Source organism: Aspergillus oryzae, chromosome 2 (genome assembly GCF_000184455.2).
Source record: "Aspergillus oryzae RIB40 DNA, chromosome 2".
Classification (NCBI taxonomy): domain Eukaryota; kingdom Fungi; phylum Ascomycota; class Eurotiomycetes; order Eurotiales; family Aspergillaceae; genus Aspergillus; species Aspergillus oryzae.
Genome location: NC_036436.1, coordinates 5,192,744 through 5,215,722, shown reverse-complemented (window position 1 = coordinate 5,215,722; position 22,979 = coordinate 5,192,744). Strand labels below are relative to the sequence as shown.

At 48.8% G+C, this 22,979-nt stretch overlaps 7 protein-coding genes across 7 annotated transcripts; 5 read left to right on the top strand and 2 right to left on the bottom strand.

Moving 5' to 3' along the window:
- Positions 1–311: 311 nt before the first annotated feature.
- Positions 312–1,392, bottom strand: AO090003001139 (trans-2-enoyl-CoA reductase (NADPH) TSC13; the record flags this gene model as incomplete). The annotated part of the gene is made up of 3 exons (XM_001820180.1): positions 312–991; positions 1,050–1,265; positions 1,353–1,392. 3 exons carry the CDS (start codon positions 1,390–1,392, stop codon positions 312–314), a joined length of 936 nt encoding a protein of 311 aa, XP_001820232.1.
- A 1,829-nt stretch (positions 1,393–3,221) lies between these two features.
- Positions 3,222–6,231, top strand: AO090003001138 (peroxidase/cytochrome P450 family protein; the record flags this gene model as incomplete). Its single annotated transcript, XM_001820179.3, has 5 exons — positions 3,222–3,488; positions 3,554–3,651; positions 3,706–3,754; positions 3,806–3,998; positions 4,052–6,231. The coding sequence occupies 5 exons, from the start codon at positions 3,222–3,224 to the stop codon at positions 6,229–6,231; spliced, it is 2,787 nt and encodes a 928-aa protein (XP_001820231.3).
- Positions 6,232–6,287: 56 nt separating this feature from the next.
- Positions 6,288–6,817, top strand: AO090003001137 (uncharacterized protein; the record flags this gene model as incomplete). Its single annotated transcript, XM_023235195.1, has 2 exons — positions 6,288–6,410; positions 6,491–6,817. 2 exons carry the CDS (start codon positions 6,288–6,290, stop codon positions 6,815–6,817), a joined length of 450 nt encoding a protein of 149 aa, XP_023090235.1.
- A 1,237-nt stretch (positions 6,818–8,054) lies between these two features.
- On the top strand, positions 8,055–12,795 carry AO090003001136 (uncharacterized protein; the record flags this gene model as incomplete). Its single annotated transcript, XM_023235194.1, has 4 exons — positions 8,055–8,068; positions 8,486–12,018; positions 12,078–12,687; positions 12,789–12,795. The coding sequence occupies 4 exons, from the start codon at positions 8,055–8,057 to the stop codon at positions 12,793–12,795; spliced, it is 4,164 nt and encodes a 1,387-aa protein (XP_023090234.1).
- Positions 12,796–14,331: 1,536 nt separating this feature from the next.
- Positions 14,332–15,528, bottom strand: AO090003001135 (uncharacterized protein; the record flags this gene model as incomplete). Its single annotated transcript, XM_023235193.1, has 5 exons — positions 14,332–14,526; positions 14,563–14,629; positions 14,675–14,974; positions 15,020–15,316; positions 15,422–15,528. 5 exons carry the CDS (start codon positions 15,526–15,528, stop codon positions 14,332–14,334), a joined length of 966 nt encoding a protein of 321 aa, XP_023090233.1.
- Positions 15,529–16,212: 684 nt separating this feature from the next.
- Positions 16,213–20,527, top strand: AO090003001134 (uncharacterized protein; the record flags this gene model as incomplete). The annotated part of the gene is made up of 4 exons (XM_023235192.1): positions 16,213–16,440; positions 16,468–19,969; positions 20,026–20,370; positions 20,499–20,527. 4 exons carry the CDS (start codon positions 16,213–16,215, stop codon positions 20,525–20,527), a joined length of 4,104 nt encoding a protein of 1,367 aa, XP_023090232.1.
- A 625-nt stretch (positions 20,528–21,152) lies between these two features.
- AO090003001133 (ribose-phosphate diphosphokinase) lies at positions 21,153–22,278 on the top strand (the record flags this gene model as incomplete). Its single annotated transcript, XM_001820174.3, has 3 exons — positions 21,153–21,223; positions 21,307–21,771; positions 21,852–22,278. The coding sequence occupies 3 exons, from the start codon at positions 21,153–21,155 to the stop codon at positions 22,276–22,278; spliced, it is 963 nt and encodes a 320-aa protein (XP_001820226.1).
- Positions 22,279–22,979: the final 701 nt, after the last annotated feature.

Sequence of the window (22,979 nt, the reverse complement as noted above, 5' to 3'; positions counted from 1 at the left end):
TTTGATGTTTAATGTAATGAATACTAAATTATTATTTCTGAGATTTTGGAAAGAAGTATCTTGAGCAAACGTACAATCGGAACTTATGGGCTGACTCCACAGTTCATGCTACCGGTCATGATTAGTTTTTGAGTGGTTTCTTGTCATGTTAGCAGAAACACATGTCCCCTGCCATGGACTACTGTTCCGACGGCTCTATTTTAAACAATGTACCTGAGAGTGACCAGGTATAGAGTGGTTAGGGGGCAACGTGGCAAGGGCTAGCTGTACCTCACCACAAAAGTAAGTGATTTGAGTTCTTCTGGCCAAATCTAAATAAGACCAGGAATCATAACGAAGCTCTTGCGCTTGTACTTGTCACCGAACTCCTTGCGGTAACGGCGTTCCTTCTTCTTAGCCCACGCGGCCATCTGCGCACCGCCGACGGTGATGAAGAACAGCACGCTCCAGCTGAGACCGCTAACGAGATAGACACCGACCCAAGCCATGATCTCGAATAGGTAGTTCGGACAGGTGACAAGGCTAAATCCAAATCCTGAGGGAATACCCCTGTCTGTGGTACCCGGACGGCGCAGGCCACGTAGCACCAAATGCGAGTTCAAGTTGGCCAGTTCACCAAAAACAAAGAGGCCGAGACCAGCGTAGAGGAGAGCAGGGTTCGGTTCGTTGACTGCAGAAGCGTCGGGGCGGAAAACCCAATAGGCGATGTTCAAGCCAGCCAGGACCCAATAGTGTGCGCTATTCTTAAAGATATTGCGTGCTGGCATCGTAGCATTGCTGAAGCGGTGGATGAAGATAGTCTCGAATTCTCGCTTCAGGAAATGGATGGACAGTAATGCACAGACCAGTTGCTGAAGGTAGGATGGTTCAGGAAGCGGCTTGTCGAAGTTGTAATAGATGTATGGACGAAGAGGGTAGAGGAACAGAGCAGGGATGACCAGAGGGCCGAAATATTCAATGATGAATACGGTGCGCCAACCAATTTGGGGACCTGGAGATTGTGTGTTAGCTTGTTATACATAACGATCAGAAGCTGTGCTTTCACACACCAAGGTCCTTGACATGGACAACACTTCTCTCCTTCAGACCGGTATCATCGACTTTGGTCTCTTTCGAATTGGGTACTACACTGCGGTCGCTTCCTTTGGTAATTCTCAGGCGATGGATGGAAGAGCCGGAGGCCGCCGCGAGCGCCGCATAGATGTCCTGGGCGGGGGCATTGGGGTTGATCTGAATTTCCTTAGGGAGTTTCTTGATCGGTTTACCTAGTATAGGGTAAGTATTTATAGGGAGATAACAGGCATATAGGATTTGTATTAATGGCTGGCAGCCTGTGCAGGAGGCATACATACCCCGGGGCTCAACAATTAATGTAATACTTGCTGGCGCCATAATTGGAATCTTAGATGTGCCGTCCAGATAACCGGATTTAATGACCAAGCTCGCAAGTAGACAACTGAATGCTGTTTAGGCGACGACCAATATCAAATATTTCGAGGGGGAAAGAACACCAAGACCCGATTTGGTGATAGGTCCATCTTGACCTCGGCTCGACAGTTATCACGTGATATCAACAGTTCGAATTCTGTAAATGTTGAGGACGGAAATTAAAGTTGAGAGCTTTGAAGGTGGGGCGACGCCAAGAAACAACCACCTGAACTTTCCAGGAGCTCTGAAGAGTCCGAGTCAGGACAAAGTGATGGCACGTCAGGCGATGGAGAAAATGCTTCGAAGACTCGAGTCATATGAGGCGGAAGGAAACGTCTTGCAGATCAGGGACATGTAGGTATGAATATGCTACTCCGAGTACTAGTAGTAATATCACCGGAATACTCTATACAATGCATTGACGACTAGTAGACCAAGCGACAAAAGCAATAATACGCAAGCTTACCCATTGAAGGCTTTCTTCCGAGGTATCCCGTGTATTTATGGCGTATCTTCTAATTCCTTATGACTATCACTTAATGTTCAGCTCTTGTTGCATACGCCGCAACGCCGTAAGCAGACGGGCTACAACGATAGTGTCCTTTTAGTCCCGTCAGCTCAGCCAGCCATGATCGGTGTCACATGACTAGCCTCGTTTAATGCGAGGCTAAGAAAAATAATGTTTGTGTCAGCCATGACGACGTCTGCAACATGCAAAGAAGGGGAGTGTAGATATCATGATCCTGTCTTCTCAGGTTACAATTGGCCAACCCGCGAGAATCGGCAATCCCGACGAACCATCAATCACCTGGAACAATAAATATGAATGAGACCACAGACAAAATTTCCGGTTGCGTTTTTACGCCACCTTGCTGTACCCCCCAGTCGCAGATCGGGCCTCCCAGTCCCACAAACCGATTTGATCCAATAGTTAGCAGACAGAGCCGTTCAGGGTGATCCTTGGATACTGGGGGGGCTTTTCGGGCTCCAAGGTAGCTTTTCTCTTTAGTTCCGGCCTAGAATTCCCCACGGACTGCGTGGGTTTTCCTCCGCCATGGATGGCAACGTCGTATTATTATTAGTCTTCCTCAGCCGTCGACTCGTATACTCCGTGCGCGAATCAAATCAACGCGGTCTCAACTGGCACACTCGCCAGTGGGGCTCTCCTTGTCAAGGGAGGAGAAACGACGAACAGTTGGTTGTATGCTTTCTAATCCAAATCACATCGGAGCTGACCATCCTGAGCTGATTCTATTTCTTCAGCCGCACCGTAATCCTTCAAGGAGAGCTAGGCCGTTATGGTCCTGTCCATATAAAATCCATCCGGTTACAGGAAACTTTTCCTTCTCTTTTTATTCATCTCTCCTGTCTTACGTTCCAATTCCACGGTTCATGAGTAGAATCACTTTTTCCCTTCTGTGACTTCGGTAGCTGCTTCTTTGTATTTTTATAAAATCGGTAACCACCAGCGTCACGCTCGTCTTATTTCTTAGGTCCTTCGAAGCTCCGGGCGATCGCTTGCTTGGGTGTTTGATATAGGTGGGTGACTATGTGCCCCTCGTGCCATGGAAATCTTTCTCTATTGCTCTCCTGGCTTTGCTCAATCTCTACGACGACCTTATGGTTATCTCTTCTTCCTTTGCTTATGAAAGAAGATATTGGAGGGAAAGGAGCCACCGTTGTTTCTAAGATCATCAGCACTGATATTCGATAGCAGTTAATATATATTGACCATTTCTTCTGGTTTCTGTTGCTTCAACGGCAGTGGATAGTTCTCTATACTCTTCTTCAAGATGGCAGAGAGCGAGAGTGGTGGTGTGATCAATGGGTTAGGAAAGACTGTTTCTCAACTTGAAAAGGTCGTGTCAGCATCACTACGGCCGTTGCCCACCGAAACAGGGGATGGATCTTACGTGAAGGAGTCAAATAGCACGGGAATTGTCAGAGATCTGGGCCGTATGGATCTCAGCGATGTCAAGACGATCGTGGAACTCACCAAAAATGCCGCCACGGGAGAGCCTCTCAATGACAAGCACTATATAATGGAGCGATTGATTCAGGTTTGTTGCCTCAATCGTTGGGAGGGGTAGTCACGTCTTGTATTAACGAGAAGCTTTCATTCTAGCTCACGTCCGCACTTCCTTCCAACTCTCGAGTCGGAAAAGAGTTAACAAATGCCTTCCTCAACCAGCTGTGGAAAGATCTGGAACATCCCCCGGTTTCGTATGTTGTTTGATAAGACATGAGCCGTGCGAGCACGTCTAACAATGAAGGCAGGTACCTTGGCCGCGAATACTCGTATCGAGAAGCAGATGGTTCAGGCAATGTAAACCTGCCTTACCCCCTTGGAGTATAGTGCTTGCTAATGCCAGAAAAGAACGTTTTGTGGCCTCATATCGGCGCTGCCGGCTCTCATTACGCGAGATCCGTTCGACCAAAGACATTGCAATCTCCTGCGCTCCCGGATCCAGAAACACTCTTCGATTCGCTTTTGGTGCGCAAAGATTTCAAGGAACATCCAAATAAGATTTCTAGTATTTTGTTCTACATTGCATCCATTATTATCCATGGTGAGTAGCGGCCAATAACACCCATCGTCCATTCATATCTAACATGCACCGAGACCTATTTCAAACGGACCGCAACGATGCCACGATTTCCTTAACATCTTCATATCTCGATCTCTCGCCGCTGTATGGGAATAACCAAGACGAGCAAAATCTCGTCAGAACCTTTAAGGATGGAAAGCTCAAGCCGGACTGTTTCTCCACCAAGCGTGTACTGGGGTTCCCCCCGGGTATTGGCGTAATCTTGATCATGTTTAACCGATTTCACAACTACGTCGTCGAACAGCTGGCGTCAATAAACGAAGGCGGCCGGTTCACTAAGCCCGACGAATCAGACACCAAAGCATACGCAAGATATGATAACGACCTGTTCCAAACCGGTCGGCTAGTAACCTGCGGCCTCTATGTCAACATAATCCTCAAAGACTACGTCCGAACAATCTTGAATGTTAACCGAACTGACAGCCTTTGGAGCTTGGATCCTCGTGCTGAAATGAAGGATGGATTGCTCGGTGAAGCAGCCGCTCAGGCCACAGGTAACCAAGTCTCGGCTGAATTCAATCTCGTATACAGATGGCATTCTTGCATTTCCCAGCGTGACGAGAAGTGGACAGAAGATTTGTACAAAGATATGTTTCCTGGAAGGGACCCAAGCAGTGTCTCGTTGCAGGAATTCGTACGAGGTCTCGGAAAGTGGGAGGCAGACCTCCCAGAGCAACCCGAGGATCGTCCATTTGCTGGCCTACAGCGCAAGCCCGATGGGTCATTTGACGATGACTCTCTCGTAAAAATCTTTGAGGACAGCGTTGAGGACTGTGCGGGCGCATTTGGTGCATCTAACGTTCCAACGATCTTCAAAAGCATCGAAGCGTTGGGAATAAAACAAGCTCGCTCTTGGAATTTGGCGACCTTGAACGAGTTCCGGAACTACTTCAACCTAACCCCTTACAAAACATTTGAGGAGATCAATCCTGACCCTGTTATATCTGATCAGCTCAAGCGACTATATGATCACCCGGACCATGTGGAGATCTACCCTGGTGTTATCGTCGAAGATACAAAAGAAGCCGTGGTCCCTGGAAGTGGCTTGTGTACCAATTTCACAATTTCAAGAGCCATTCTCTCCGATGCAGTTGCCTTAGTTCGGGGCGATCGCTTCTACACGGTGGATTTCACTCCAAGACATCTTACAAACTGGGCCTTTAGCGAAATCGAACCTAAAGATTCAGTCGATCAAGGCCAGGTATTCTATAAGCTTGTGCTGCGGGCATTCCCGAACCATTTCAAGGGAAACTCAATCTACGCACATTTCCCTTTGGTTATTCCATCTGAAAACAAGAAGATACTCACAAAGCTTGGGTTTGCTGAGAAATACAGCTGGGACAAACCTGGCCTCACTCCCCCACCCGAGTTTATTAACTCTCATTCGGCTTGTATGTCAATATTGTCTGATCAAGAGACATTCAAGGTCACATGGGGATCAAAGATTGAGTTTTTAATGCATCGTGGCAAACAGCCTTTTGGCAGAGACTTCATGCTGTCCGGGGATAGGCCTCCAAATTCCGCATCGCGCAAAATGATGGGAGCTGCTTTGTACCGGAAGAGATGGGAGAATGAAGTCAGATCATTCTATGAAGACATAACTCTAAAGCTTCTGCACAGGAACTCTTACAAGATTGCTGGGATCAATCAAGTTGACATTGTACGAGACGTTGCAAATCCTGCTCAGGTTAACTTCTGCGCAAATGTGTTCTCATTGCCCTTGAAAACTGAATCTAACCCCCGGGGAATCTTCACGGAATCCGAGCTCTACCAAATCATGGCTGTTGTTTTCACCTCAATCTTCTACGATGCGGATCCTGCGAACTCATTTGAACTTAACCAAGCTGCCCGGGAAGTGACGCAGCAGCTTGGGCAGTTGGCAATGGCCAATGTCGAGCTTGTCAACAACACTGGGTTCATTGCAAACCTGGTGAGTAGTTTACACCGACATGACGTGCTCAGCGAATACGGTGTCCATATGATCCAACGCCTCCTGGGCAGTGGACTGCCAGCGGAGGAGATTGTATGGACTCATATTCTGCCAACTGCTGGGGGCATGGTAGCAAACCAGGCGCAGCTTTTTTCACAGTGTCTTGACTATTACCTTTCGGAAGAAGGCTCGGTCCATTTGCCTGATATCAAGAGGCTGGCGAAGGTTGACACGCCGGAAACCGACGAATTGCTGTTAAGATAGTATGAAGTTCTGCCCCAATTTCCCTGCTCTCGACTCGACTAACTATATGAAGCTTCATGGAAGGCGCCCGGTTACGGTCTTCCGTGGGACTGCCTCGGATGGTGACCAAGCCCACTGTCATTGAAGACAATGGCAAGAAGCTAAACCTCAAGGCAGGGCAACACATTCTCTGCAACTTGGTGAGTGAGGCCAATATCTGTTAAAGGAAACAAAACAGGAGTATTGCGGCACAGACGACTTACTATTTGCACTTTTCTAGGTTTCCGCTTCTATGGACCCGACAAGTTTCCCAGAGCCTGAAAAGGTCAGGCTTGATCGCGATATGGATCTCTACGCTCATTTTGGTTTTGGTCCACATCAGTGCTTAGGTATTGGGCTTTGTAAGCTAGCGCTTACCACCATGCTCAAGGTCATCGGGCGCTTGGATAATTTGCGCCGTGCCCCAGGGCCCCAGGGGCAGCTGAAAAAACTGTCTGGGCCTGGTGGAATTGCAAAATACATGAATCCAAACCAAAGCGGATTTTCTCCCTTCCCAACGAGCATGAAGATTCAATGGGATGGTGAATTGCCGCAGGTGGAGAGGTAGGGGCCTATGATGGGTGTGATGTTGACAAAACTGTTGTACTGTTTACCGTGTTATTAGCTCATTGTTGGTTTGTACAGTAAGGTACCACGGAAAATAAGTTGAGGTTATAACCGCCGAATTAACTGTAAGTGGGAGTTTTATTCGTAATTGAGTACTGCTTTTTGAGTCCCATTTGAAATTCTTGTAGGGAGAAAAGAGAAGGAGGGAAAAGATGACAGCATAAGGATGCATGCAATATGAGGTAGTATAGTAGTGGATTCCGGTGGGATGAGGGGTAGTGACGTGAAAATATATTATGTATGGCCTAAAATACCAGGAACGAAAACAATTGCGATCGAACCGAAAGAATATAGATACAGTGTATGAGAAAATGTACTACTAATGGCTACTCTCGGCCCAGTCAAGTCAATAAGGTTGTCTGCTGGCATATTCAGATGAGAGTATATCCGTCGGAAAATTGTAAGTATGCAAATGTTTAGTTAGGCAGTAAAGTAGTTAGTCCAAGCAGTTAGTAAAGTTGTAAATAGTGCAGGGCTGACTTGTTGCCTCGGCGGGGAAGAAGGCCCGCTCCGGTTCTGACTGTAAGTTTACCACTGGTCCAGGTGAATGAGCCACAACCGGGAGAGAACCTGAACAAGAGCTCCATTATTGGGATAATTTCACGAACCTTCCAACTCTTTACTCATCTTTCTTTTCACACCCCATCTAAACCTCGCCCACGTCCTCTCCCTCACCAACCCCCCTCTTATTCACTGTGTGTGGTTCTTTCACTCAATAATTATTAAATTCATCTGGATGTCAAATATTACAGGGCGAACGACCTGCACCGTTTCCCTGTTCCTCTGACGCCCAGCGGTACTTCGTACTTACCGAAAGCCGCAACACGCCCACCTCAGTCCCTCATCATATTCTTTCAGTCCTTTGAACCCATCCGGGTATAACCTCACTGACGACGTCGGCTTCTACCTCTACAATCGCTATTCCACCTACTTGAAATCTCGAGATTCTTGGTTACAGCTATCCCGGAGTCTCATTTCGCTCCTTTGATTTTGTTGAGGCAGAAGAGGTACCCAAAACGTCATAAGGCGCCTCGCAACGTTCTCCGCGTCCCGGTCTTGACGACCTCCCCACCCTCATCTAGGAGGAATCCTCCTAGAGTCATCCCAAGCTCCCTCATGATTACCTGTTGATTTGAACGTCATCATGGGGAGAATTAAGAAGGTGGCGAGCCAAAAACATGAGGCTACGATCGTGAGTATTCCACGTGCCTTGCCGTGCTGGATTAAAGCTGACTTGAAATTTTTTTCCCTTTTCAATATAGTCCCCTTATTTGTCAGATTTCGTATCTCGTGCTACAACTATACCCGTCCCTGAGCTTCCTTCACATCTCAACACCTTTCCTCGCTTATGGCCTTTCCCAAGAGGTGATCTATATCATTGGATCAATGTCCTGAACCGTTTCGACGAGATCTTGGCTACTGCCAATGAAAAATACGGTCTAAATAATGGCCCTCAAACCAAGCCGTTCGGCAGACATGTCCTGGTGGACTCATATGCAAGCGATGGCAACAAACTAAGCCCGGAGGATATCGAGGTTAAGCTAACCGCTCTCGGCTATGGTGTAGAGGGCGACAGAGAGCTCTTGCAAGCAATTCTCGACTTTTCTAGATTACTGTTGGATAAGTGCGGTAATCGCAGCTTGTATAGCAGCAGCGAACGGCTAGGGGAACTTCTGAATACCACGTCACTTTGTCTCCTCCAGTCCACCCTTCGTTTGTCACTCTCGTTGGCACAAAGATATCATTCTCGCCAGCGGGGTAGTACCCACCTCCAACAGAGCCTGTTGGCAGCCCACTTTAACATCGACCTGGAAAAGCTGCAAAAGATTGCTGCGCCCTTCCCTCGCCCTTCCGTATCCAACAAGACACCTGTATCTCCTCCTGTTGGAGTTAAGGGCAAGGAGAAACAGTCCCAGACCAAGCACGATGCCAACGACCTGGTCACCCTTGTGCGCGAAAGTGATGGCTGGGAAGAATGGGGTCATGTACATCTGCTTTATTATCCGTCTGGCACTTCGGATCAGGCGAAGTCGACATCGGAGACTGTACATGGTGGGCTACCGACGCAAGCTCCCACCACACCAACACCTCTGCGTAGAAGTCATACCCACCCCACGCCTCGTTTGAGCCGCACGTCGATCATGGAGGATTCTCCTAGCTCTGCTGTGAATACACCCTCAGGGAAACTGGAAGAAGCGACAAGGGGTGGAAAGGTTCTTGATATCCCTTACTCAAGGATCTCTTCGTCGACACCTGATAGTCTTGTTGCATCGCATGCGGAAGAGTTACCTGAGGACTCCAAGTATGAGCTACTCCATAGAATTCGGACGGCTCAGGGGCTGGCGACATCTCCTTCTAGCCGCGAGCAGATTCTTGCAATTAGGGTGCTTGCTATTACCAACTTAGCGTACGTATATCCCGAGTCGCTCTTTCAACAGAAGATCCTTCAGTACGATATGGAACAGCCAAAACGTCTGCAGCTGGCTTATCAGCTGGGCGAGCTGGTTCATCTAGGCGCAAGTGGTGATCTTCCCGCTTCCCGAGGTGTGCAGACATTGGTACTCCAGGCCCTCGACTCTTTGGCTAAGCACAAAGCACGAGCAATCGACGTCTGTGCTGCGTTAAGCGTTAATGTCAACCATGGTGTTCTCATGTTCCTGACCCGGAAGGCTGTCAATGAACTAGGCTCAGAAGACAAGGAGACGGATGATGGTAGTCAGGATGAGTGGCGGGATGCCTTACTTGCTCTTCTGCGAACGCTTCCTGGCTCAAGCACAAGGACCCCCGAGACCTTGGTTTCTGCTGGCTTAATTCCAATGTTTGTCGATGTTTTGAATCTCCGAACTGAGAAAGCTCGTCGTGTTTATTCTCGAATTATGGAATTCCTCGATACCTTTGTCCACGCGGTTCGTGACGCGCTTGGGACTCTTACTACAGCTAAGGGGTTTGAAGCAATTTCGGATTTGATCGATTTTGAAACCAAAACCTCCTTTGAGAATGTATCCCGCGGCGCAGGAATTCCTTCTCACCACAAGACCCCGTCAATTGATTACCAAATCCCGTATTTCCAGCAGCAGACTCTCAGGTGGATGTTCCGGTTTGTCAATCATATTATGCAGCATAACGGCGGTGGTTTTGATCGGGTTCTTCGGAATTTGATTGACTCGCCTCAACTGCTGACATCCCTTCGTTTGGTCTTTGAGAACGCCCGTGTCTTCGGGTCTCATGTCTGGAGCAATGCAGTCAATATCCTTAGCAGTTTCATTCACAACGAGCCCACCAGTTATGCAGTCATTGCTGAGGCTGGTTTGAGCAAGAGTTTCTTACAAGCTGTCACACACAGTGAGATAAAGGCGCAAGAGAAGCTACCTGTTGATACCGAGGGTGCTGAAGTTGAAGGGGAATCGTCCACTAGACCGTCCGAGGTCGAGACTAGCCAGTCAGGTAGTGAACCACAGAAGACCCGGGAGTATGAGCTGGCAAGGTCGAAGGATGCAAAGTTAGCCTTAGGTATCATGCCTGCAGCGGAAGCTTTATCATGCATTCCCTCGGCTTTTGGGGCTATCTGCCTTAACTCATCTGGACTTGAACTCTTTCAGTCTTCCCATGCACTGGAAAGCTTTTTCGAGATCTTCGAAAATCCCGAGCATGTGAAATGCCTGAAAGATGACCCTAATCTCGTACGTTCGCTAGGAACAACGTTTGATGAGTTAGTGCGACATCATCCTGCGCTGAAGTCAACAATCATGGCTGCCGTCATTGTGATGGTCGCGCGTGTTGGCTTTTTGTGCAGGAGTAAGGCTTGGTCGGATGGTATGGGATCTAAGCTGTGGACAGATAACTCCCAGGGAAAGCCGGTCCTTTCCGGTCCGGCATATCACCTGTTTCGAAAGATTGGTGGCACGAGAGTCGCTGGGGATCTTGCACCGTCGGATCTTGGTATTCGAGAGATCAAATCTGGGGCACTGCCAGACGGTGGCACCATGAAAACCGGCGCTTTAGATCATGTTCTGCCCACCTCTAATACTGATATCGAACCTAAGGACGTAGATCCTACGGGCCTCACTGTTACGGACTACCTTTATCCCGTATTACGATTTTTAGGTGCTTTCTTCGAAAATCAATCGAATTGCACCTACTTTATCGAATGTGGCGGCGTGGAATTCGTTTTGGATATTGCGGCTCTGCAGAGTCTCCCATTCGATTTCCATAACACTGACGCTAACCAGGAGCTCACTGTTTTGGTGCACATGTTGGCGGAAACGAAGCCTCACCTTGTCCTGCCCGGGCTTGTTGATCGCGCAGAGCAGATTGTGGAACAACTATCTGAGTTCTGGCGCCTGTCGGGACCCCGGGAATCAGGTTTTTTCACCCCTTTGATCAAGCCACCTCTTGAGAAAGAGTCCAAGGATCAGGGCGACAAGTCTTGGGAACTCGCAAAAGATAATGGGACATACTTCGCTAAGAATATGGTAGCTGCACTTATCTTGACTGATCTTCTCCGCGAAGTTTACTCCATGCCATTATATCAAACCCGGCCCAGCCAGCAGACTTCTGCATTTGCACAAGTTAATCTAGCTGATCGTTATTGTTCTCTTATCGGACGACTTGGGGGTTTACATGCGGCTTGTGTGTGGGAGGAAATTCTACTAGAGAAGAATATACCTGACACTTGGGACCAGGCAACGAAGGTGCAACTAACGGGCGCGGGTTCAGAAAAACCTAATGAATCTTCGGGACCCGCGAATGCAGAAACAAGCTTAGCTGTGCCTGCGCCTCCTCGCGAAGGTTCGACTACGAGTGAGCCTGCTCAACCAGGTGTCGCTCAGGAACCTAGTGGAGATACTTCCAACGCTCCCGAAAGTAGCGTAGCTTTTAAGAATGTCCAAGCGCTTCGCTACCTTCTTAGCTCCTTGCCTTCCTCAATAACAGGTTTTTTCCACAATCTGGGCCTCGGCCTTATTGGAAAGCGGCGGATAGATCTGTACCAGAAGCAGAATGCAACTTCGGTGGCTGAGGCCATTGCCGGCGCTGTGCTCGAGCAACTCCAGTTCGCGCCCCCTAATACTAGTGCTAATCACAAGCTCCGATTTGCTTACCTGATTGTTATCCTTTCCTCATTTTCACATTTGCTTTTTGAAGGTATGTTCTCTGTCTGTTATAAGACTGGATTAAAGACTGACAAGCTCACTTCAATCCAGCTACTGCAGATCGCCCGCATTCTCATTATCTCACACTCGTCCTCTTCGCGTTCAAACGCATCCATGGTTTGAAAGCCATGAAAGATATCTGCGACGTCTTTGTTCGTGAGGTCAAGACTCTCACACCTCCTGAGTCGGTGCCTGACTCTGAGAAGGATGTGTCAGCTCGACTCACTTCTGCTTATGGAGGTATCAAGATTATACTTAGCTTTTTCTCTGAGCTTGCCTCGGGTAAGAACATTGTCGAGTCTAGCCAAACCCAGGCCATGACGAGCAGTGACCGGGAGCGTGACCGTGCCGACTACTTCCAACCAGGCCAATTCCTGGTTGACCTTCGGATGGAAATATTGCCAATGGCTCGGGACTTGTGGAATTCTGATTTTGCTACCCAGTCTTCAAGTTCCGTTATCAAATGCTTGGTGGATATCTTGCGCTCATCGCTCGATGGCGAATATGAAACTGGGGCCGCTCAGCGCTCTAATCTACCACCCGCGTTGGCTGAGGTGTCTAGAAGGAAACTAGTTATCAACAGGGACCGTGTAGCCGCTTTGCAGGCAAAAGATTTCGATTTAGAAGTTGTAAAGGAGGCCCTGTACCGCTGCAACAATCAGTATGCCCCAGCTGAAGAATACTGCAAGGCACAAGACTGGCTACTACCTGCTCCGAGAATACCACCACCTCCTAACGATATCGAGTCTGTTCGAACACCAGGTGGTGAGACCTCCGAAGACCAGGTCGTTGGAGACGCCTCGCCTTTCGAGAGTCGGTTCCTCGACCGTTCGACACTTGCAATGCTTATAGCGCAGGCGTCTGGCCGATCGGATGACATGCCTCGTCAGGAACAAGGCCAGGGGGGCCCAGTCGAAACCGAAGTCAGACATGGCTCTGAATTCCTAGCTCGAGCATTGAGTCATATTCTTAACGATGACCATAGTGCAGTCGACAGCGATCGGGAAGACTCCTCTAGCAGTAACACCCGTAACCTCAATCCTAGCGCGGGAGATTTTTCGGAGCCATCAAACCATTTGACAGACCCATCTCCTGAGCAGCGAACGGAACAATCGGCAAGACGACGCGAAGTTACCACGGTCGAAGATTTAGACAAGGAGCGTGAGAAGGTCCGGTCGAATCTGATTGAGCGCTGTTTAGACGTCCTAAATGAACACCATGACGTGTCGTTTGAATTGGCTGACCTGATCGCTTCTGCGACGAAGAAGCACCGTGACCCCGAAAGCTTCCGGAAGGAGGTCGGGGAGATCCTTGTTCAATCTCTTGTTTCATTGCAAATGGAGAACTTCCAAGCAGCTGGGAAGAAGGTGGCTGCTTATGCCCATCTCCTCGCGCTAGTAGTCCAAGATCGAGACATGTATAACGCTACACTGGAGGAACTGAAGGAGTGTTTCACTACATTCCTCGGCTTTATCTCTGTGCCTTCCGAGAAGTCTTCGGATGAATCCTTCCCATGGATCGGGCATGTCCTACTGGTCCTGGAGAAACTGCTCTCTGACGACGCTCAACCTCCTCAGATACGATGGAATATGCCTGATAACGAGAATCCAGGCGCGGAGGACGATGCTCCCGCTCAGTTAGAGGAGCCTCTTGTTTCCAACGAACAGAAGACGCAACTTTTCGATGCTCTTGTTGAAATCCTTCCCAGAGTTGGAAAGGATGACACCCTAGCACTCTCTGTTTGTCGGGTCCTTGTTATACTTACTCGAAATCGCAGCATCGCAACCCGCCTAGGCGAGAAGCGTAGCTTGCAGCGCCTTTTTGTCATGATGAAGCAGCTTTCAAGCACCACAAATGAAAAGCTCCAGGGTGCATTCATGCTGATTTTGAGACACATAGTCGAAGATGAGGATACCATTCGACAGATAATGAGGAGTGAGATTGTCGCGAACTTTGAGTCGAAATCTTCTCGCCAGATCGACACAACCGGTTATGTGCGGCAGATGTATCACCTTGTCCTCAGGTCGCCGGAACTGTTCGTGGAAGTCTCCAACGAAAAACTGAAACTGCAACGATACGATAGTCGGCAACGCCCACAGGTTCTCACCTTGAAATCTGATAAGAATACAGGCTCCTCAGACAAAGAAACGGCCCAGGATACTACAGAAACGGCGAAAGATGGTAGCCAGACTTCAGCCGATGCTCAGCCGGAAGATAAAGACAAGGGCAAAGGGCTAGAATTAAAACCGCCTGTTGTAGAGAATCCTGATGGCGTCATCCACTATCTGCTCTCGGAGCTTCTATCTTACAAGGATGTAGACGACAAGGAACCTTCGACAGAGGCCACAGAAACATCTGCTCCTGAACAATCGGAAACCCAAACTGATGTGGAGATGGCGACTGATGAACCTTCACCCTCTGTTTCTACCACTGACTTGCAGGCCACACGTAATTCTAAGAAAGCGGAGAAACCGGCGTTCAAAGCGGATGACCACCCGATCTATATATACCGCTGCTTCCTTCTTCAATGCTTGACTGAGCTTCTTTCGTCGTATAACCGTACGAAGGTGGAGTTTATCAACTTCTCTCGCAAAGCAGATCCACTTGCAGCTACTCCTTCGAAGCCTCGATCGGGTATCTTGAACTACCTGCTGAATGCGCTCGTCCCAATTGGTACAATGGAGCATGATGAGTCTGTTGTGTTCAAGAAGCGCGCCAACACATCGGCTTGGACGATGCGTGTGCTTGTAGCGCTGTGCACGAAGACAGGCGAGTTTGGCGGCACTGGCAGACGTCGAAGCGAGCAAAACTCGAACGAAGAAGATGAGCCTGAGCTTGCCTTCGTGCGGAGGTTCGTTCTAGAGCATGCACTCCGAGCATACAAAGAGGCCAATACGTCAAACGAACCCTTAGATGCCAAATATTCTAGATTGATGTCACTGGCCGATCTATTCGACAAAATGCTAAGTGGTTATGCTTTCGTCTCCGGAGACACAGCCTTCCCATCCTCGACCAGGCAGCTTGCGAAAACGATGTTTGAAAAGAATTTCATCGCCGCTCTCACATCCTCAATCGCTGAAATCGATCTGAATTTCCCTGCGTCTAAACGGGTCATCAAGTACATATTGCGCCCCCTTAACAAACTAACGCAAACGGCTGTGATATTGAGTGAAACGTCAGACATCTCCACCCTCGGAGAAACGGAGGAAGATGAAATATCTTCTGCTACCTCGGTTTCTGATCTGGAAGATGACCGCGAAGAGACCCCTGATCTTTTCCGCCATTCCACCCTGGGCATGTTGGAGCCTCGTCATGAAGAAGAAACTAGCTCCGAAGAGTCAGATGAAGAAGATGATGGGATGTATGACGACGAATATGAAGACGAAATGGATTACGAGGAAGACTTGCCCGAAGATGATGGCGAAGTCGTAAGTGATGAAGAAGATGAGATTGAGGGCGTTGGTCCCATTGAGGGCCTTCCAGGCGACTCCGGCATGGACATAGAGGTTGTCATTGATGATGACGAGGACGACGACGATGACGACGATGATGATGATGAAGACGAAGATGACTCCGATATGGAGGATGACGAGATCCTCGCTGGAGAGATAACAGGCGATCAAGATAATGAAAGCTTAGAGGAAGGTGATGATGATGAATGGGAGAGTGAGGAGATGTCTGAAGATGACGAGGAGGCTGAGATCATGAATCGGCTCGAGGACGAGCTGGAGGGTTTTAGACAAGTGGAGCAGCGTCAAGGGCAGAGATTTGATGACTTGTTCCGGGTACTCAATGAAGCTGCCGGGGGTGTTGAGGACCTTCAGGCTCCTGACAGTCTTGATGACATTGTTGATGATGATTTGAATGATGATGACGGTCAGTATCGTTCAGTATCGCTCCACGCAAGATTTTGATCACTAACGTTCACTAAGAGGATGAAGAAATCGATGAGCTTGAGGAGGAACTAGAAGATGCCGATGAAGATCAAGGATCTTACCAAGGCTTTGACGATGGTAAGTTTCATTTATCGACTACGACATGGAATGACGCGTGCTGAAGATCTTGTATAGATGAAGACCTCATTGAACCATGGGGCTGGGATGGCGACGAAGCCCCAATACCCCGTGGGCACCATCACCACCGCTATCGTGGTCCTCAGCCAGGATGGGCTGCGGTTACAGGTATAATGCCCAGCAGCGGCCGGCATGGAATCGTTCCTATTCAACCCTACCGATTCCACCGTACTCAGGTTCCTGCCCGTGGTAATGACGATGGCACAAACCCTCTTCTTGTCCGGACAGACCGTGGCCCCGAGGCTGGCCAATCTCGTGGACCAGGCAATGAAGCTTTTACCGATTGGGTTCATGGCATGGAACCCGTATCTACTGGACGTTTGCTCCCTATGGACAGCCCGGTGAGCTTCATGAACGCGATTATGCAGGCCATTGGAGGCCAAGGTGCTCCAGGCTTTGGCGTTATCACGCGCCCAGACGGAATTCACGTTCATGTTGATAGACGAGCTATTTTGCCCAACCGCAATCAAGATATTTTCGGGCTTGGTAGGCCACAAGCACCCCCCTCTCGCACTCGGGATGATCCATCTCAAGCTGTGAGCTTTGCATTGGCGACGACTAGAAGTCGCTGGCAGGAGGAGGCTCGTATTCTGTTTAGCAGCACATACGTTGAAAAGACACAGCGCGTTGTCAACTCTTTGCTAAAAATACTGGTTCCTCCTGCTATTGAAGAAGAGAAGGAGCGAGAGAAGAAGATGGCGGAGGAGCTTAAGCGACGAGAGGAAGAATTAGCTGAGAGGGAACGCCAAGAACGTATTGCTAAGGAAGAAGAAGAAAGGGAGCAGCAGCGGAAAGAAGAAGAAGAAAATGCTAGGCGACAGCAAGAAAGGGAGCAGCAAGAAGCTGAAATGCAAGCCTCAGGTGTTACCTCTGAGCCTATGGACGATGTACAGCCGACAGATGCCCCAGCTGAAGCTGCAACCCCGCCAGTGCAAGCAGAAACGGGGCCGTCTGAACCTCAACCTCGCGTGCATACTACTATTAGAGGTCGCGAGCTTGACATTACTGGGATGGAAATCGACCCTGAGTATCTTGAGGCCCTGCCCGAGGAGCTTAGAGAAGAAGTAATCATGCAACAACTTGCAGAGCAACGCTCTCAGGCAGCTGCAGCTGGTGAAGAGCCTAGTGAGATCAACCCAGAGTTCCTGGAAGCCTTGCCCCCAGAGATTCGGGAAGAGCTATTACAGCAGGAAGCTGCCGACCGTCGCCGCCGGGAGCGGGAAAGTGCACGCAGACAAGGAGCCTCTGGTGGCGCTCCTCCCCGCGCTGAAGACATGGATGCCGCTAGTTTCCTTGCTACCCTGGACCCTTCATTACGGCAAGCCGTACTCGCTGACCAACCCGAGGAGATACTAGCAACGCTGGGGCCGGAATTTGTCACCGAAGCACGAGCTCTACCTGGCAGGCGCCTGACCCAATTTGGTGATATTGCCAGAGTTGATCATCGGCAAAGGAATGAGCCAACCGACGAACAAGAGCCGAAGAAGCAACAGCGGCGTCAGATCGTCCAAATGCTTGACAAAGCCGGTGTTGCTACATTGCTCCGCCTCATGTTTATGCCACTTCAAGGCAATGCACGTCATCAGTTGAATGACATTCTGCATAACGTGTGTGAGAACCGCCAGAATCGGGTTGAAGTAATTAGTCTTCTACTTTCTGTCTTGCAGGATGGAAGCTCAGATGTTTCTGCAATCGAGCGCAGTTTTGCTCAACTTTCGCTCCGGGCCAAATCTCCCTCGGTCCAGAAGACCCCGCAGTCTGTCAAGCGCAACCTGGCCTTCCAAACCTCCTCGAGCGTCAGCAATGAAGTGACTCCAATTATGGTGGTACAACAATGCCTCGGGACTCTTTCGTTCCTGTCTCAGTACAATCCTCATATCGCGTGGTTTTTCTTGACTGAGCATGATCCTTCGTCTACATTGAAGTTGAAGGCCTTCCGCAAAGGCAAGGGCAAGGAAAACAAGGCCAATAAGTTCGCCCTTAATGCGCTACTTACTCTCCTTGATCGAAAATTGATTATGGAAAGCCCGAATTGTATGGAGCAGCTTTCTAGCCTCCTCAGCAGCATCACACAGCCACTCACTCTGCTATCTCGTCGTGAGAAGGAGAAGCAAGAAGAAGAAGACAAGGGCAAAAAGCCTGAACCAGCACAGGATGATAGGTCGACTGAGGAGCAGCAGCAGCAGCAGCAGCAGCAGCAGCAACAGGAACAACCGTCCGAGGCTGCAGAACCTACGACCTCTGCTGCAGATACAACGATGACAGATGCTCCTCTGCCTAGTGTAGAGAACACTGAGGCGCAAAGCACAACAGCGCAGCCCGAGGAGGGTACATCAGCAGAGCCCTCTAAATCAGAGACAGGGAAGGGTTCAGCCGAAGATGAGAAACATAAAAAGAAGTCTATAGAACCGCCCGTTGTTCCAGATCACAACCTGCAGCTTGTTGTCCATATTCTTGCTGCTCGCGAATGCAACGGCAAAACTTTTAGGGAAACGCTTTCGACAATTAACAATCTTTCAGCCATCCCTAAGGCCAGGGATGTAATTGGGAATGAGTTAGTCCATCAGGCACAGGACTTGAGCACTACTATCTTAACGGACCTGGATGAATTATTGTCCCATATTAATCAAGCCCGGACCGGAACCGACATGCAGGGCTTGGCTCTGGCTAAATTCTCGCCAGCTAGCTCCGATCAAGCGAAACTGCTACGTGTGTTAACGGCACTTGACTACTTGTTTGATCCTAGTCGATCGGATAAGGCCAAGGGAGGCGATTCCGAGCAAGTAGCCAAGGAGGATGTCCTACAGACCCTGTACGAAAGTTCTACATTCGGGCCTCTCTGGACAAGGCTAAGCGAATGCTTGACCCTTATACGGCAGAAGGAGAATATGCTGAACGTCGCAACAATCCTCTTGCCCCTGATCGAAGCATTGATGGTCGTTTGCAAGAATACCTCACTGAAAGAGACTCCTCTTTCTCGGAACGCTCGAGAGCTGTCTGTGTCTAGCACTTCTGTCGGCGCTGGTTTGAATATGGAGAGTCTTTTCTTCAAGTTCACGGAGGAACATCGCAAGATACTAAACGAACTTGTTCGTCAGAACCCAAGGTTAATGAGCGGCACTTTCTCCTTGCTTGTCAAGAATCCGAAGGTCTTGGAGTTCGATAACAAGCGCAATTACTTCACCCGTCGTATCCATTCCCGTGGTGCAGAGCCTCGTCATCCTCATCCTCCGCTTCAACTCTCTGTTAGGAGAGATCAAGTGTTCCTTGATTCATTCAAATCCCTATATTTCAAGTCGGCAGATGAGTTGAAGTATGGCAAACTGAATGTGCGCTTCCATGGTGAGGAGGGTGTTGATGCAGGAGGCGTAACCAGAGAATGGTTCCAAGTTCTCGCACGCGGCATGTTCAATCCGAACTACGCTTTGTTTATTCCTGTTGCTGCCGACCGGACTACCTTCCACCCCAATCGCCTGAGCGGTGTGAACTCGGAGCACCTTATGTTCTTCAAGTTTATTGGACGAATCATTGGCAAGGCTCTGTATGAAGGCCGGGTGCTCGATTGCCACTTCAGCCGCGCTGTCTACAAGTGTATTCTTGGACGTTCGGTATCTATCAAGGATATGGAGACACTCGATCTCGACTACTATAAATCTCTCCTCTGGATGCTCGAGAACGATATTACTGACATCATCACCGAAACTTTCGCCGTGGAGACTGATGACTTTGGTGAGAAGCAAGTGATCGATCTTGTGGAAAATGGAAGCAATATCCCGGTCACTCAAGAAAACAAGGAGGAGTACGTGCAGCGCGTCGTGGATTATCGTCTCGTACGATCCGTCAAGGAGCAGCTCGACAATTTCCTCAAGGGTATGTTGCACCCTCTCTACGGATCATCCAGAATATCAGCTAACAAAGACTTGCAGGGTTCCATGAGATCATCCCAGCAGATCTGATCTCTATTTTCAATGAACAAGAACTTGAGTTGTTGATTTCTGGCCTTCCCGAGATTGATGTGGACGACTGGAAGGCTAATACCGAGTATCACAACTACTCGGCCTCATCGCCTCAAATTCAGTGGTTCTGGCGTGCTGTTCGCTCATTTGACAAAGAAGAGCGGGCCAAGCTGCTACAATTTGTCACCGGAACGAGTAAGGTACCACTCAACGGCTTCAAGGAGCTTGAAGGTATGAATGGAGTTAGTAGATTCAACATTCATCGCGATTACGGCAATAAGGATCGCCTTCCCAGCGCGCACACATGTTTCAACCGTAAGTCATTTGATTTGCCACTATCGGAATCAATATTACAGGTTACTGATCATACGGGACAGAACTTGATCTTCCGGAATACGACAGTTATGAGACTCTCAGACAACGGCTGTATACTGCCATGACAGCCGGTAGCGAATACTTCGGGTTCGCATAGATCGGAGGTGCTCTCTTCAAGACAACACGGGCGATAATACTAGTTTTACGCGATTCATCTTGCATCTTTTCTCGTTTCTCACCCTGTTCTAATGCTTGAGCATATGGCGGCGTTCAGCTACACTACTCCTTGTTGTTTTCTTCCTAGTCTGTATTGCTACTGGGGCCGGTCATGTATTACGAAAAGGAGGAAAATCTCAGACCGCGACTGGAAGCTGGTTGAAGTGCAGGTCAACTAGCGTACCAGGAATAGAGCGATTTGGCATTGTGAAAATTCATCTCATTTTCTTCACCTTCATGTATTTAGGGTTGTGTTTTATTTTTTCCCTTTCCTTCTAGAGCTCCCAATAACTTACTGCATATTTCAAACATGGTCTCGATCACACCCCGTAGGCGGTGAGCAGCAGCGAGCCCGGGGGGTCACGGGACGCAGTGATTTTTCCGCTGGGGAAAAAAAGTTGCCGCGGGGCATTTATGTATCACCTTTTGTTTGACTCTGGGGTTTGATTGTCCTCAGTCCTTAGAGCTCTTCAGTTGTCGTATTCGCTGACCCTAGTCAACAAAAACTTATCTTTTCTGATCCCCGGATTTTTCTGTACCCGGTCGACAATTGACCTCAAGACACCATGGCTGCCAACTCCATCAAGCTTTTGACTGGTAACAGTCATCCTGAGCTTGCGAACCTTGTGGCTGATCGGTACGCGATCCATTGTCATTGAATAAGCTTTCGCATGCTGTGCTGTCTTTCTTTGGCTAATGACCTTCTGCTCGTCTTATCAGCCTCGGCATTGAACTGACCAAGATCATGGTCCTTCAATACTCCAACCAGGAAACGAGCGTGACCATTGGTGAAAGCGTACGAGACGAGGATGTTTTCATTCTGCAATCTACTAAGCCCAATGACATAAATGACGGTCTGATGGAGCTGCTCATTATGATAAATGCCTGCAAGACAGCTTCCGCGAGACGTATTACAGCTGTTATTCCCAATTTCCCATATGCTCGTCAAGATAAGAAGGACAAGAGCCGTGCGCCTATCACTGCGAAACTTATGGCCAACATGCTCCAAACTGCTGGTTGCAATCATGTTATCACTATGGACCTTCATGCCAGCCAGATTCAAGGCTTTTTCAACGTCCCGGTTGACAACCTGTACGCCGAACCCAGCATTCTCAAGTGGATCCGGGAGAACCTGGATGTGAGCAACTGTATCATCGTTAGTCCAGATGCCGGTGGTGCGAAGCGGTAAGTCAGCTGCATCTTCACATTACTTTTGTAAAATATGGCCATTGTCAAGTTCAATGTTAATTTATGTCTGTCATCAGTGCTACCGCTATTGCTGACCGTCTCGACTTGCAATTCGCACTTATCCACAAAGAACGGCCTCGCCCGAACGAGGTCTCCCGCATGGTTCTTGTCGGCAACGTTCAGGATAAGGTCGCCATCATCGTGGATGACATGGCGGACACATGCGGAACTCTGGCCAAGGCTGCCGATACTGTAATGCAGCACGGAGCTAAGGAAGTGAATGCGATCGTTGTTCACGGTATTCTTTCCGGCAAGGCCATCGAAAACATCAACAAGAGCTGCCTCAAGCGTCTCGTGGTTACCAACACTGTTCCTCACCAAGAGAAGAAAGAGCAGTGCGACAAGATCGAGACCATCGATATCAGCCCTACTCTTGCCGAGGCCTGCAGACGTACGCATAACGGCGAGTCCGTGAGTTTCTTGTTCTCCCACGCTGTCGCTTAAATGGCTACACTGGGGTAGGGACGATCGAAAGAGAGATCTTTCACGGGGACAGAAGAAGGGGAACGTTACCTAGTTCTTCTAGTTGAACTTCGAATGCTCAACGCTTTGAGATTTGCAGTTTCTCCACTGGCCATTGATTTTTGTTTTATGGTTTGGGATGGGGAAAGGTACACTCTGATAAATATCACAACACGAATAAGGCCATGATGCATGCACGAACAATGAGTGGAAAAGGGAAGGCAAATTCCGAAAAAAGTCTGCGGCGCCTACGATGAATTGAATTATGCATTTGTACATATACACGTACTAAAGGAGTTTTCTTGTTCTTTTGCTGTTTTGCTTTTATGGATATAGAGGAAATCTGAGAATGTGACGATGGCTCGCGCTGCTTGCTAATGTTACTTACTGTTCACGGCTTGCAAGATTGCTTGAGTAATGGCGTATCTTGCAAGACTCCACTGTTATTTATTAATCGGTCCGTAGGGGCTCCTTAAGCTTGAAAGATTCGGGGATGATACTACTACATGGCGATACTGGAAAGACAATCTCTTTAAGAAACTGAAAACAAACTGGGATTTGCAATTGTGAGTACAAAAAACATCGAGCTTCATTCATTTATCAAGCAGTGCTAGCAGTCCGCGGAACCGTTACCCTGTTACCGTGCAATGTGGATCCGAGAACAAGAAAACATCTTTCACATT